General features: G+C 42.5%; 1 protein-coding gene across 1 annotated transcript; it reads left to right on the forward strand.

Annotated features, from left to right (window-relative positions):
• Window positions 1–6,805: 6,805 nt before the first annotated feature.
• On the forward strand, window positions 6,806–14,723 carry DMRTA1 (DMRT like family A1). Its single transcript, XM_075562444.1, has 2 exons — window positions 6,806–7,829; window positions 12,750–14,723. The coding sequence occupies exons 1-2, from the start codon at window positions 6,806–6,808 to the stop codon at window positions 13,586–13,588; spliced, it is 1,863 nt and encodes a 620-aa protein (XP_075418559.1). The 3' UTR covers window positions 13,589–14,723.
• The last annotated feature ends 588 nt before the right edge of the window (window positions 14,724–15,311 follow it).

Genomic DNA, 15,311 nt, shown 5'->3' on the forward strand with positions numbered 1-15,311 from the left:
TGCGTTCAAGAGCTAAAGGCTGCGGCATTCCAGTGAGTGAACATGAACCAAATATCTAAAGCAATGCCTTCCCTATCCGGAAAGCCTCAGTTCTTCACAAGAACTTGTAATTGGACCTAAAAATAAACCATTTGGTCTCCTTCATTATGAAATATGGTGAAACCAACTTTGAAAGCATTACATATTTCTGCCCTTTTCTCTTCTTTTTACCCTGTCACAGCCTCCAGGAGCCTTTATTAGAAGTGTCCCAATTAAAATGCTGTGTGACTTTAAAAAAAATGACTGCCATTCAAAGGAGTCTCAATAAGAGGTAAAATCAGTAAATCAGTTCCTCCCTGGCTCCTTGCCACTCACATCTTTTGGTATTGAAATGCATTCCTTTGTGAGCATAAGGGGTTGTTACGAGGTGTTGCGGGGCCTCTCACAGGGTTATTGTGTGTGGTAGAAGGTGGAGATTTTTGATCAATGTCTTCAAAGTCAAGGCTTGGAAAATAATAGCTGCACATCACAACCCGGCACCACAATGCAGTTACCATCGGGCTCTTTCAGGTGGCCCCAGGGAACGCGCTAATTCCCGTGTGGAACCTGACCAGAATTAGCCGTGAACAATGGTGCAGCCGCTTTTATTGGAAGACATATAACTTGAGTTTCATTATCAGATGAAGTTTAGAGACATCATAACTGCAAGAAAAGTAAAGAAGCACTTCGCTTCTTGATGTTCTCCTTCGATGCCATCCCTGCATCCCTAACGGACTGCGGTTCTGCTTGTGAGGCATCTTTTTATTGGGCCAACAGATATAGAGTGTAAGGATGCCTGTGTTTCACTTTTAGGCTCTTTATGCAATTATTTTGTGAGATCTTGACTAATAAAATGGCTGACTTTGACTCTGTAACGATTTGTTTTTTCTACTTGCTTTAATACTTTCCCAGTAAGTTTTAAACATTCAGTTGCTTCAAAAGTAGGTGGGTTTTTCTTGTTGTTGTTGGCTTTTTTAGGGCTGTTGTTTTTAGTTTTTCCTTCTAGAACATAGAGGGCAGCATGAAAGAAGATACAGACATGCAAGTAGCCTATCAACGGATGTGTACGCATGTTCTTTCTATATGCACAGAGCTATGTACACACATCTATATGGTCCACACGCATAAATGCAGGCAGTTATTGGGTTATGAATGTTCAATATATAGACAATTCACACTTGCCCTTAAATGTATATAAAGTCGTCAGCAGTTTGAAAAGCTTGAACAACTCCCCCACTGGCTACACGTTCTTCATCACCATCACCCCCATCCACTTCCTGCAGGTGCAGCCTGTGGGTCATTGAACGATATCCGAGCCTCCCCTATCACTGAAACCATCCACTCACATCAGAGCCAACTCATAGCCACCCTCGACTGGTTTCCTGAGACTGTCAATCATGGGAGTAGATCGCATTTTGCTTCTCAGGAACAGCTGGTGGGCTTGAACGGATATCCTCAGAGCTGGCAGCATACGATCTAACTCACATCACCACTGGGCCTCTTCAGAACCATAGGTGCCTGCTCTGACGAAGCTACAAATCCAGCTTCAAGATACACCGAGGCGTAGCTCTCCTTTTGTAACACAGGGACTCTCTACGCTTGAATATGGATGTGCGTTGTGCATCTAGATTTATATATGAATTTATGTCAAGAATACATATCTTAGTCTGAGTTTCTTTAAAATTATAAAATCAAAGGTGGAAACAACTCCATGAAAAGTCAAATAAATCCATACTTAAGGGTTAAATGTGCCATATGCTTCTCTAATATAGGGCACAAAGGGGTGGGCTACCAAGCGTGTTAAATCCATAGGAACCAGCAGCTGGGCCATATTGGGAAGTCTACTTGACTCGCTTCGGAAGTAGCAACACAGACAAATAGTAGCTACTCGCGTTTCTGCTCAGCTAGGAATGGATCGTGTTAGCATGGCGGCCGTGTAATGCCCAGTGCTACCGTATCTTTCCTTTCAGCATCTCCGCTAATAAACTTCATTTACTAGTGAAAGCAAAGGTGTCTCACTCCCCTAGAGTTTTTCAGTTTTTCTTCTATAAAATAATAAAGCTTTGCTAAAGGACCTGACTATTCCAGTCCAGCCGGGCAGCAGCCAAACTGAGTTTGATAAATGACTTAAACAGTAAAGAGAGGCTTCCTATGAGCTCGTTCAGATCCTTGAAAATACTTTATAAGTTTGATGAGTAATGGCTAGTTTTCTTGTGTAATTAACCCACATAGGGTGCTCTGTAAAATAAAACGTCTGGATAAAAGGCTTCAGTGTTTAATAGGCGCTGTTCAATCTGTTAGAATCTTTAGCACTCACATAAAGGGCTCTCAGATAGGTTCTGAGCAAGACCGTGCTGCTGTCTGTTTGCGTAAGAGCTGAATTCTGAGGGAATGTTGCTGCATTCATTACTTTATGAAGGTGTGTTCTATTCAGATGGAGACACATCAGAAAGTTTATCTCAACCCCTGAACATTACTTTCCCTTTCATATCCTGCTAGTTCAAAACAAAACAAAACAAGAGTCTCATAGACAGTGAACTATTATTTACATGCCAGACTTAGATCACTAGAGCAAACTACATAAAAAGCATATCTTTTGAACCTGCGCTTACGCAAGTAACCGCAATGGAATCAAGGTCTCTAGTTAAAGTCTTTAAGTCAACAACACTCCTTTATAAAGAATTGTTTAAATCAGCAAGTTCACAATAGACTGTGTCATTTACTCAAAGAGCCATCGGGTTGTGTTTCAATGATTGGAGCATTTGCCATGTCTTGCGTCAAGGCAACCCAAACTTAATGGGAGATTTACTAAGTGGCGATTATCTTTGTGTGAATTAAAACCTTGTAGAATTAGTTTTTCTAACATAACTCTGGCTTATCACTGCTGGCGTGAAAGCAGCGTATGTTTCCTTGTAAAAAAACAATTGCCATTTAAAAAAAAGAGTGAATGGGACTGATGATTAAATGAAGTGCGTTTTAGAATATAAATTCAGAGTCCTTTAAGGAAAGACAGTGGTAGCAGAAACTAGAGGCTTTAAAATATTTTAATCTCTACTTCAGATATTTTTATTTATGGGAATTTATTGTCAAGAAATGCAGACTTTTCAGGACTTTCTGCGTTGAATAGTGCTCAAACGAGGTGAGATATATTGCTGCAGGCAGGTTACCACAGACAGGGATGCTATAATAAATAAGTATAAACAAATCATTAGGCAGGACCATATGCAGTTGCCATTTTGCAGACAGAAACAAGTGAATCCTAGCAATTTCATATGGTTCAACCCAACAGTTGTCAAGAGTCTGAATGCACGCAAGCACACTGACCAATTTGTAGGAGGCTTGGAATTCTGGTTCTAGGTGTTGGTTGAATCTCACTCCAGTAGCCCCAAGCATTTAATTCACTTGGTCTCAGTTCTTTAATCTGTGAGATGAAATAATAACATGGTACCTCCTGTTCTATGGGCACATAGTGTTAAAATGAGCCATTGTTTGCTATTCTGATCCAGAGACCAGAAAGAGCACATTCATTACTGATAGTTTTGACTAGGGATACGTTTTAAACTTGAAGATACGGAAACCACTTACCTTAGCAAGAAGTTTTCTAATGCAGCATTTTACAGATAAATGAGTTCACAGTTGGGAAGTTGGCTTTAAAAAAATTTTATTTATTTTTTGCCAAGAACTGATTTATAATCCTTTCTGCCCGTCTTTCCTGCCCCCACTCTCCTGACGTGAAATATTTCATCCAGAACCGCAGATCAGCTTTCTGTTACTGTAGACTGATTTTTATTTTCTAGGATTTTCTATAAACTCATTATTATTTACATATTTTTGGCTTGCATCTTTCAGTCAGCATAAGTATTTTGAGATTCATTCATGGTGTATCATTTATCAACAGTCCTTTCTTTTATGTGGATAGCAGCATTCTTTAAAGAGTCCTAGTGGCACAATGGTTAAGTGCTCAGCGAGTAATGAAAAATACCTTGGTTTGACCCCATCAGTCCCCCTGCAGGGGAAACCACCAGTTGTAACTGGCAATCACATGTACTCACCCGTTGCAGCCCGGAAATCACTATGCGGCTGTTCTACTCTGCTGATCTGCCTCTAATCAACTTGATGGTTCTTCATCATAGAAAGACACCCCAGTTTGTCTGTCCATTCACCCGTCGATGAACATTTGAATTATTTCCAGTCTGACATGATACAAATAAAGTTGCCATGGAATTTAACACCCGCACTCTCCGTGCACCCCCCTCCCCCTGCTGCACACTTTTATAAATTTGGGGTAAATATTTAGGAGTAGAAAGGTTGAGTCATTGTGGCTGATTTTCTCTAGTTGTTTGGTTAAATGTTTAAATTAAGAAACTACCACCAAACCGTTTTCCACAGTGGTTGTACTAGTTTGTATGCCCAGCAACACTGCATAAGAGTTCCAGTAGCATCATGATCCCAATTCTACCTTACAAATCCGGCTGGGTCGGAGGATGTGCACTGGCACAGATAGGAGCTGGAAGCACAGGGAATCCAGGACAGACGAACCCCTCAGGACCAGTGGGGAGAATGGCGATACTGGGAGGTGGAGGAACGGTGAGGGAGAAAGGGGGAACAGATTACAAGGATCTACATATAACCTCCTCCCTGGGGGACAGACAGTGGAAAAGTAGGTGAAGGGAGATGTTGGACGGTGTAAGATATGACAAAATAATAATAATTTATAAATTATCAAGGGTTCATGGGGGAGGGGGAATCAGGGAGGAAGGGGAAAAGGAGGCGCTGATACCAAGGGCTCAAATAGAAAGCAAATATTTAAGAATGATGATGGCAACAAAATAAAAGTGTGCTTGACAATGGATGGTTGGATGGATTGTGATGAGTTTTTTGAGCCCCCAATAAAATGATTTAAATATAAAATAAAAGAATTAACCTAAAAAGAGTTTTGCTTGCTCCATATCCCTCAATACTCAGATGCTCAGTCTTTTAAATTTTAGCCTTTGAAATAGTTGTGCAATTGTATTTTGTGGTACTTTCATTTGCATTTCCCTCCGGATTAATTACACTCAGCTTCTTTTATTTCACTTATTTACCCCTCTCCCTCCCCATATACCTTTTCGGTGAAGCATTTTGTTAACATTTTATTTGACGTTTGCATTTTTATTATTGAGCTTTAAATGTTCTTCATATATTCAGCATACTAACCTTTTATTCGATTGATGTAGTGCAACTATTTCCCCCTGTCTGTCTCATTGGCTAATTCATCTATCTTTATAAAAAGACTATGATGTTTCAATTACTGTAACATTGCAGTAGATCTTGAGATAAGGCAATGTTGGCTTTCCAATATTTTTGTGTGTGTGTGTTTTTACATATCACAATGTTCATTCATTTTCAATAAGTTTTGCCCCAGCCCAGATTTATGACATTTTAATCACCTCACAAAGGGTTCTTGTGTCCATTTGCTGTTAATCTTTGCTTCCATGCACAGCCTTAGGCAGGAGCCCTGGTGGTCTAATGGGCTCCTTATGGAACTGTTAACTGCAAGGCACGTTGAATCCGCCAGTTTCTCCTCCGGAGAAAGACGCAGCTATCAGGATCCCTAGTTATTTGAACCGATTAGAAAACCTATAGGGGCAGCCACTGTGGGTCAGGTTCTACTCGATGGCAGTGGGTTAAGCACAGATGTTCACATATATGGCCTCCATCTTTATGGCTTTGTCTTGTCCAGGAATGATAAATGGAATCAGACTATACATATATTTTTTCATTAAGTTTAAGGTTCATCCATGTTGTAACCTATCTTTGTGGTTTCTTCCTTTTTATTTGAATATTCCATTTTTAAAAATATGACATCTTTTAATATTCATTTACCAGTTCGTGAAGATTTGGGCTGTGCCCGCTCTTTGTTTATAAAGCTTCTGTAAATCTTTGCACAGAACTTTTCTTTTTTTGAACAAAGAAGGTAAGGGTTCCTAGAAAACCTCGATTGTACGTTGCCGTCGCCACGTGGCGGGTTCAAGACCCAGACCCATAGAATTACAGCACAATGGATTCAACGTGCGCATTTTTAAACAAGTTCCCCAGGTTGCTATGATATTCAGGAAGAGTAGAGATCTTCTAGGATTGCGTGTGTGTGTGTGTGTGTGTGTGTGTGTTTTGGGAGGGGTGCTGGTGGATGCAGTGGGTTGGAGGTGGGATGGGTTGGTTGGGGAGTAGGCAGGCCGACGGCTTCTTAGATCAATCAGCGATATCTGCAGGAAGTTGCAATAGAAATGTATTTTTGAAGCAGTTTTAACACATTGCTGCTTATAAATACTTTCAGATGAGCTCACTCATAAGGGATCCTTTAAATAGTAAGTTAAAAATAAGATAATACACATCATCCAAATTTGCATGTGGACACAGAAAAGAGCAGGCGCATGAGAAGAAATTGCTTGTATGAATCGATTGTCATAATTACATGTGTGGACACATCTTTAGATGAGGTAGCAAGCTGTGCTTTCTTACTCCCTTTGACTGTGAAATGCTGCCGTTCAGAAGACCAACAAGAAGGACAAACTCACTGCCCCTGTGGGTTTCCTCAAGGATCAACTGTAGTGAGCCCAGTTGTGCCCCCACAAAGCTACTGGGGATTTTGAACTGGGGACTGTCAGGATGGCAGCCCAACGCATAACTACTACACCACCCGGTCAGAGGCAGAGAAATCAGACTCTGGCTTGGCTCTGAAACTTGGTTTGGAGGAGAGGGGAGCCGCGGAAGCTCCTGGATTCTGGCTCCATAGAAGGAAACGAGCATGGGAGAACCTATGTACCAGCTCAGGGTCGCCAGGGGGGCGGGAAAGCGCTCCCTAGAGCAAGGGCGGTTTCTGGGCCGGCCGCCGCTCCCCCTCCTCCCCCCCGGGCCGCTCCCCGCCCCCGGCCCGCCCCGGCGCCCGCGGGCCGGGGGACCCAATGGGCGGGGTGGCCTCGCAGCCTCCAAAGGCACCCCGAGCGCAGGGCCACTCACTTCGGCCGGTGCTCCGCGCCCCGCGCCCCGCACCCGGCGCCGCGTCGCCTCTCGGGCTCCCGAGCGCTGCGGGCTGCGGCTCCGCGGGAAGCGTGGACCCCTGGCTCCGGGGCGGCGCGGGAGCGGGCAGCGCGACCACCGGCCGTCCCCCTGCCCTCCGGGCGCCCGCGCGGGCTCGCGGTGGACGGCGCCGATGGAGCAGTCCCAGGGCGGCGGCCTCCCCGCGCTGGCCTCGGGGCTGGTGGCGGCTGTCCGCGCGCCACCGTGCCCGGCGGTGTCTGTGTCCCCGGGGCTGCCCGCTCCGCCGGCTTTCTTGCCGCCGCCCAGCCTCTTTCTGCGTGCCGCCGCCGCCGCCGCCGCGGGGAGCGCCGCCTGCCCCCCGGCGCCCGGGCTGGAGAGAGGGCCGGCGGGCGGCGGCTACCCGCGGACGCCCAAGTGCGCTCGCTGCCGCAACCACGGCGTGGTGTCGGCGCTCAAGGGCCACAAGCGCTTCTGCCGCTGGCGGGACTGCGCTTGTGCCAAGTGCACCTTGATCGCCGAGCGCCAGCGCGTCATGGCCGCGCAGGTGGCGCTGCGTCGGCAGCAGGCGCAGGAGGAGAGCGAGGCCCGCGGGCTGCAGAGGCTGCTGTTCTCCGGACCCCCGGGCCCGGGCGCTCGGCGCCCTCCCGGCGGCGGCACCGAGGACCCCCAGGCGGCCGGCGGACCGGCGGCGGCGGTGACTGCCCTGGCGTCGGGGCCCTCGAGGCAGGCTAGCGGTCTGGCAACCCCCGCCTTCGAGGTTTTCCAGCGGGACCGTCCAGAGGGAAAACAAGGTGAGTGGGACTTTGCTGGTGCCAGTGACTGGGGTCCAAACTGTGAGACACAAACAGAAGTGCCCCGAAGGAGGGCAAGATGAGCCCTCCCAAAGCATCCCTGGGCGACCTGCCTGCTGGCTACAGCCCTCGCTCCCCAAGGGCTTGCTGCAGGTTCCGCGAGGGACTGGGCCAGGCACTGAGCGAGGCCCGGTGAACGCCCAGAGAAACAAACTCTGGGCACAGAGTGGTCTGGGAGAAAGTTCTCTGCTTGAGTCCAACTTCCCTGAGGCCTGGAGCAGAAGCCGTTCTCAGTGAGATGTGCTCTGATTGAAGTTTGTTCTGGAGCCTGGTTTCAGCTCTAAAACCAGAGGGTTTTTTGTTTGTTTGTTTGTTTTAAATAAGGAAACTCATAGATGGGTGGGAGTATTGTTCTGAAACAAATATTTGGCGCCAGCTAAGAGGATCCCTGGTGGTGTCGTGGGTGAAGGGTTGGGCTGCAAGCCTCAAAGGCAGCAGTTTGAACCTACCAACCACTCCCCAAGAGAACGATGAGGCTCTCTGCTTCCGTAAAGAACAAAAGGTGGGAGGTTCAAACCTAACCCAAGGACTCTGTGGGAGGAAAGACTTGCCATCTGTTTCCCTAGGAACTCTACTAAATAGTCCTTCCCCAGGTCAGCCTCCCAAAGTAGGAACCCTGGTGATGTAGTGGTTATTGGGCTGTGACCCTCAAGGTTGGCAGTTCAGAATCACCTGTCGGCAGGCTTACAAACTCACGGGAGCAGTGTTTTCCTTGCCTGTAGGGTCATTCTGAGTCGACATCCTTCAGAGGGAGTCCCTAAGTTTAGAAAACTCTAATATTTAATCGTTCAACTTTTCCCACAGGGAAAAACAAAAATCAAACTTTTTTTATATCCGTAAATTAAAAAAACTCCTTTCTACAGATATTTTATGTCTGTAGAAAAGAATTGGTAAAAATTTCAAAGTCCAAACTTGAGATTTTCTTATCCAAGGAGTTTTCACATTTTCTCTTATTTATTAACTGCAAATCATTTCATAGCCCATACTCGAAAAGTAACCTTGAGATTTAGTTCAAAAAAGAATTTTTTTTCAACCAAAGCAATTCCAAATGAGCTTTTCCTGTTAATATACACATGATTGAATAGTTGTACATTATACAGTCCATGGTTCATTATCTACTAGCAGTGAACATGCTATTTCTCTGTATAGGTCTAAATTCATGATAGGTTGCATCATATGATAACACACACAGATACACATATCCACCGAGCAGATCCAACCTATCCTGACCCTGTCTGGGATTCCCAAGGCTGGGAGTCTGTGTTGTATCAGGAAGCCTTATCTTTCTCCCCAAACTCTTTAGTGAGTTTGAACCTCTGATTTTGTGGTTAGCAGCCCACGTTACCACCAGGGTTTCTTGGTTATAAGTAAGTTGTCAGCGAATTTCCCCTTTCCCCGAAAATAAAAAAATTGCCCATGTTAACAGTTCATAGAATGTACTTTTGAAAAAGACTCTCCGTGTTAAATGGAACACCTATGCCAACGTTTTGAACATGTTCTAGCTTACTTCATAGGGAAAAACAACATCTCAAACATTTCTTAGGAGAGCCCAGGACTGGAGAGTAAAGTCATGACGTAAAGCCACTGTAAGAGAAGTAGAAGTCAGAATCTCTCAAGGGCCATTGATTGTGATATCTGGCTGACCCTTTCAGACAGACATTGATTTATGTGAGCTTTGTTTTTGTAATCAGAGTTCTCTTCCATGGGATTTATTGTTTTATCCTTTGTCTTAAACAACCCCCTGAAAAAGCAAGTCACTTTCTGAAAGGCTTCCTCTGTGCCCTTTCTAAATCGACTGCCTCTTATTGCACAATAGCCATGAACTACATAGCAAGGCTGTCTATTTCATTTACTCATTCATTTAGACAAAGACTGACCAGTGAGTCTGGAGGCAATGCACAAAGGAGTCATGTAATCAAAAGGAGAAAGATTAGATGTATCCCAAAATGACAACATAAGGCAGAAAGCAGTTTAAGAAGTCAAACAATCTATAGAAATTCAGAGGACAGTGAGATAATGTAAAAGTTGCCATGCTACTTGAAAGGCACCTTATTTTCTAATCAACATTTCAAGAACAAAGTCGCTAGAAAATGATTTTCATTCATAGACTGCTGTCAAGAAGAAATAGTGACATTTTTACATACTTGAGGCAGGTGGAATTGTATGAAAAATAAAAAGGTGGACACAAGGGCTGCCTAGCTCTATTTGCCAGGTTATTCAGTAGAAAAGTATTATTGTTTTATTTAGAGTTGAAAATACTTGTAATTGTTGAGTAACAGCATATGTATTTTTATCTAATGTTGGATATAATGCTAAATTTTAGCTCTCCTAGTTCTAAACCACACATACAGTTAATTTCCTTTCATAATAGACTATAGATATATATTTTTTAGAATTTAGGACTGTCCATAAGAAAACATGAGAAAGAGGGAGATAACATAAATTCATTTTCAATAATTTCTTTTGGTAAAATACACTTATATTTGTGATGAACTTTATTATTATTTTTGTTTTGGTGAAAATATACACAGCCAGAGACCTACCATTGAAACCATTTCCACATGTACACTTTAGTGACTGACCACGGTCTTCAGGTTTGCTACTATTCTTGCAGTCGATTGTTGGACATGATGCCAACGGCAGAGGCAACCCCAAACTGGGGTCTCATCAAAAGTAAAGACTCATGTTTGTCAAAATAACTAGTCAACAAAGTAAAGAAGAAAACTTAAAAAGCGGGAGAAAATTTTAGAAACTACATAACAGAAATGGTCCTAATATCCAGAGTATATAAAGTGCTCCAACCATTTAACAATGTTCATTGCTATTTATATGGTTTTTACTGGGAATTTTTTCCCCGGATTTTAATTGCCAGGGCCTTCATTTCAGGCTGTCCCAGTCTGGGAGCTCCACTGAAATGTGGTCGCGCTGGGCGACACTGTTTGCATTTCAAACCCTTCCACCTTAGCCACCAGCATCGGAGCAATATGCAGCCTACGAAAGAGTGACATTTGGTAAATGGAGACAATATTAAAGTTGCCAAGGATTTCATTTCAATTGGACCCCAATCAACACTCATCATAACCAGCACTCAAAAAAAAAAATCAAATGACCTTAGGCAAATCTGCTGTAAAAGACCATTTGCAGATGTTAAAAAGCAAAAATGTCCCTTTGAAGACTCAGGTAATAATCCCATCCCTGGTATTATTCACAATTGCCTCGTGTACATGCGAAAGCTGCGCAGTGAGGAGGAAGACGGAAGAAGATGTGATACCTTTGAATAAGGTGTTGGTGAGGTCTACGGACCATCCCGTGGATTGCCAGAAGAAGGAATGAATCTCTTCGGAAGAAGTACAGCCAGATGCCCCTTAGAAGGAAGGATGGCGAGATTGTGTCATGTGTGTTTGGAGATGTTATCAAGAGGGAGCAGTCAACATAGATGAATGAACATCGTGGCTGGAACAGCGGCGCAAGCAGAGTGCTTGCTACTTAGCGGCGTGGCGCAGGACTGGGCAGTAGCTGCGCTGCTGCACCCAAGGCCACTGCAAGTTGAAATGGATTGTATAGCACCTGAGAACAACACCTTAACAAGAACTCCCTCTCACCACTTCTCCCCTCCCCCAAACAAAAGCAACAATAACATCAATAAAACTGGGGAAAGGACCTGAGTGGACGGTTCCCCAAAGAGGATATTTAATATGTATTTTATTGCACTTATATACTTTATGGAAAAAGAATTTTGACAGGAATAACTCTGGCAACTTCTCTTGGTATTTTTTGCTTTCTTGTGAAAATAGAGCTAAGAATGTCTTGTGGATTATAAATTTAGAAATATACATTGCTGTTATTTTTAATGCCACTAGCCTGTCAAAAGAATAGTAAGTGTATTTTTGTTCTCTGAATATCCATGTGTTCAACATATTTAGTAAGAAGACTTAGGTTTTCGTGTCAAAGTGTTTTCTAGACAATCTCCCCTTTTCATAGGGAGAGTGTGATTTGAAGAAGTAATTAAGATGCTATTATTACCAAACTTTAAATGTCCACACAGATGGTCACCATGCTGCTTATACTTTCAGAAAAAAACAAGCTGAGCTACAGGTGTTTTCTTGGGACTGGACGAAATAGTACAACTTTAACAAATGATTATGAAAAATACCAACTCTGTATCATCTCTTGCATAAAATGCAAGCTCTATTATGATTTGAGATCACATTACATGAATCATTATTGGCTTAAATTTGAAATGAAATAACTGGAACTTGAAATAAGCACTTAAGAAACTAATGGCTTAAATTTAGCATTAATGATTAAATATGACACTCATTTTCAAGCTATGATGATTATTTCTTTTGATTCCTTATCTAAACACAATACTTATTTAGCTCTTTTTACATAGTGTAATTTGTACCCATAAAGATTTCAGCTTAGGGCAGTTCTACTTAATCACATGTGGTCACTATGAATTGAAAATCCATTCAATCCTAACAACAGCAACATGTGGGCATAGCTTTTAGGAAAATCTCAAGTTGCCAATAGGGACAACTAATATGCCATTGTGCTGTTGGGTTAATAGTTTGGGTTAACAATGGACTCCAGTGATTCCTAAAAACTGACTGCATTTGCATATATCTTCTGTACCTTTGTGATCTTGAATTGACCAAAAAAATGATATTTTTATATTTTCCCAGTACCTACATTTCAGAAGGAGTCTTTAGAATTACTCAGTTTAATTTCTTGGCATGAATAGTGATTATTATGAGTCAATGCGGTATTATCCAGCCTTTTTTTGTTCAGTAGGCAGTACTATTTCTGGACCATTTTTTCCTCATATTTGATTAAAATTTTTTCCCCTCTCTTCTCTAGAACAAAGAATAAACAAACGTGGCTCAATGTCCAGCGGACAAGAAGAACCTATTTCCAAGTCCCATCACTTTTCTCTGGAATCATCTCCCAAGTCTAATGGTGCTGCTGGAAACCCAAACAGTGGATCCTCTATTTCAGAAAGCTCGAGCAAGGACGGTAACCTGTCCCCTCACCCTGGGGAGCAGTCAGGAGGGGAAGAGAGCCCCAGATCCTTGTCATCCTCTGATCTGGAATCAGGAAATGAAAGTGAGGGGGCCAAAGACTTCACAGCTGCTAGATCTCGCCTTCCACCACTATCCTCACGACCAAGAGACCCTCTTGATATCCTTACCAAGATTTTCCCAACTTACCGGCACAGCTGGTTAGAAGGTATTCTACATTTCTGCAAAGGGGATGTGGTCCAAGCCATTGAACAGGTCCTAAATGGGAAAGAACACAAGTCACATACCAGGGAGCTGGCAAGCTCAGGAGGATCTGAACCAACGACCTTTCAGAGAGTTTCTAACTTTAGTCTAGCTGGCATTGGTTTTGGAACTCTAGGGAATAAATCCGCTTTCTCTCCTATTCAAACCACGTCTGCTTCATATGGAGGCGATTCCAATCTCTACAGCATAAATCCAAGACTAGGTATCAGTCCATTGAGGCTGGCATATTCCTCTCCAGGAAGAGGGCTACCTGGTTTGATGTCACCCTACTTAACTTCTGGGTTGGTACCTGCATTACCTTTCCGGCCAGTTTTGGATTATTCCTTTTCAGGAATGATTAGGGATTCTTCTTACCTGCCCAGCAAAGAGTCTTGTGGTGGACTGTATTCCAGATTCAATCAGGATAGTCATTAATAAATCTTCCCACACTCCTTTTCTGGAGGATATGTAGCAACGTACAGCAACACACACGCTGTCCTCAAATGTAGTGTAAAATATTTACAAGTGGATTATTGACCTTTAAAATACTATTTTTCATAAGCATGAGAACAGACTCTAAATCTGAACCAATGTCTTCAGCGATTATTAAGTGGAGGAAATATTTGAACTTGACATGTGCCTTGAATAAACCTATATCAATAAATCCTTTTTACTTTACCCTAAAAAGTTCTCTAAAATATTAGCTGTAAAATTCCTACTTTAAAAATATACTTCTTTTTATTTTATTATATTAAGTGGAGTATATAGTTTTAAAATGATTCTGCAAGTGTAAAGCAATAAAGTGAGCCAAAAGAAAGAGCTGAGATAATTGAGATAATTCTAATTCTTGTTTTTAAATGTTTTCTTTTCTGTTTCTTGCTCCCAAAAGAAAATAAAGCAATTCAAAACCTCTGAAGGATATTTTATTTGAATGTCAAAGCTCAGTTATCAGCAAACCTTTTGGGTAATGTGAAAATTTAAATTTTTTAATGTTTGGCTTTTATTTATATATGCAAATGGTGATAATAATTGCCATTATATAATAATTGTCATCTCTTTCTCTCTAAAATGAACATTGATTTACACACCTGCCTTAGAAGGACATCTTTAAAAATGAGGGTGCGCCATCTCCTGGCCACTATCACCGATTGCAATTCAGTTATAGTATAGTTATGAACGGTTCTTAAAGAAGCTAATCAGCTTTGGAAAAGGTCCTTTTGATCATGTTACCTAGAAAATCTCATGAAGTGAACAGCTATTGTGGAGGATCATTGTAGTCTTTCAGTGTGTGTCTACCTGTTTCCATGTGCTCAGGAGAAGGACAAGGCACGCCTGGAAGAGGAGCATGATTTCCATCAGAATATTGGAGTATATGTTCACATACAGACTGATTCACATTAGAAAGACAATGCCTAATGTCCTGAGGAGGAGGAGGAGATTTCCAATGAAGACCTTACCCTTAAATGTTTTCTTGAGTTTTCGAAGATGCTTTTCTTCTCTGCGGAACCCCCTCCCCCCTTTTCCCCTGTAAGTTCACAAGAAAACTGTTTACAAGATAATTAAATAATTTTAAAAATGTGTCATTATCTTTAAAAAGGGAAATGGTTGTGTAGTTTTTGTTAGGATAACCGGAAATCCAGCGGGACTGTAGGAGAGTTGGTGAAGCAGAGATGGTTTAAAAACTTGGACAGCATGATTCACTTTATAAGTGATATTTTTCTCACTCTTCATAGCGCTACCAGTTCTGTCGTCAAGGCGAACCTCCCATAAGCCAACTAGAATGCATTTCTAAAGTATATTTTACCAACAAACAGCATATTAAGTCACTGCAAATTATGTGGTGCTGGGTTAAGATGTAGATCTGTTTAGTAGTGTATGAATTCGTTATGGTGGTGCGAGCGTGATGGAAAAGAACCTGTACAAAGTGGGTGCACACTGCCCAATGTCTGGCAGGTAGTTCATATTGCATTGAATAGATTTTTCCATACTAATTCATAGGGTTCATGAATCTGTTAGACGCTATTCAGGTTAGATTTCAGAGATTCTAAAGTTGTTTCTATGACATTAATTGATTTGCTGAATGCTATATATCTCAAAATTCCTGAGCTCAATCCTATGGAGGATACCATGTGTTGAATATTTCACTCTCAAGGAAATG

Source organism: Tenrec ecaudatus, chromosome 10 (genome assembly GCF_050624435.1).
Source record: "Tenrec ecaudatus isolate mTenEca1 chromosome 10, mTenEca1.hap1, whole genome shotgun sequence".
In the NCBI taxonomy this organism is placed as follows: domain Eukaryota; kingdom Metazoa; phylum Chordata; class Mammalia; order Afrosoricida; family Tenrecidae; genus Tenrec; species Tenrec ecaudatus.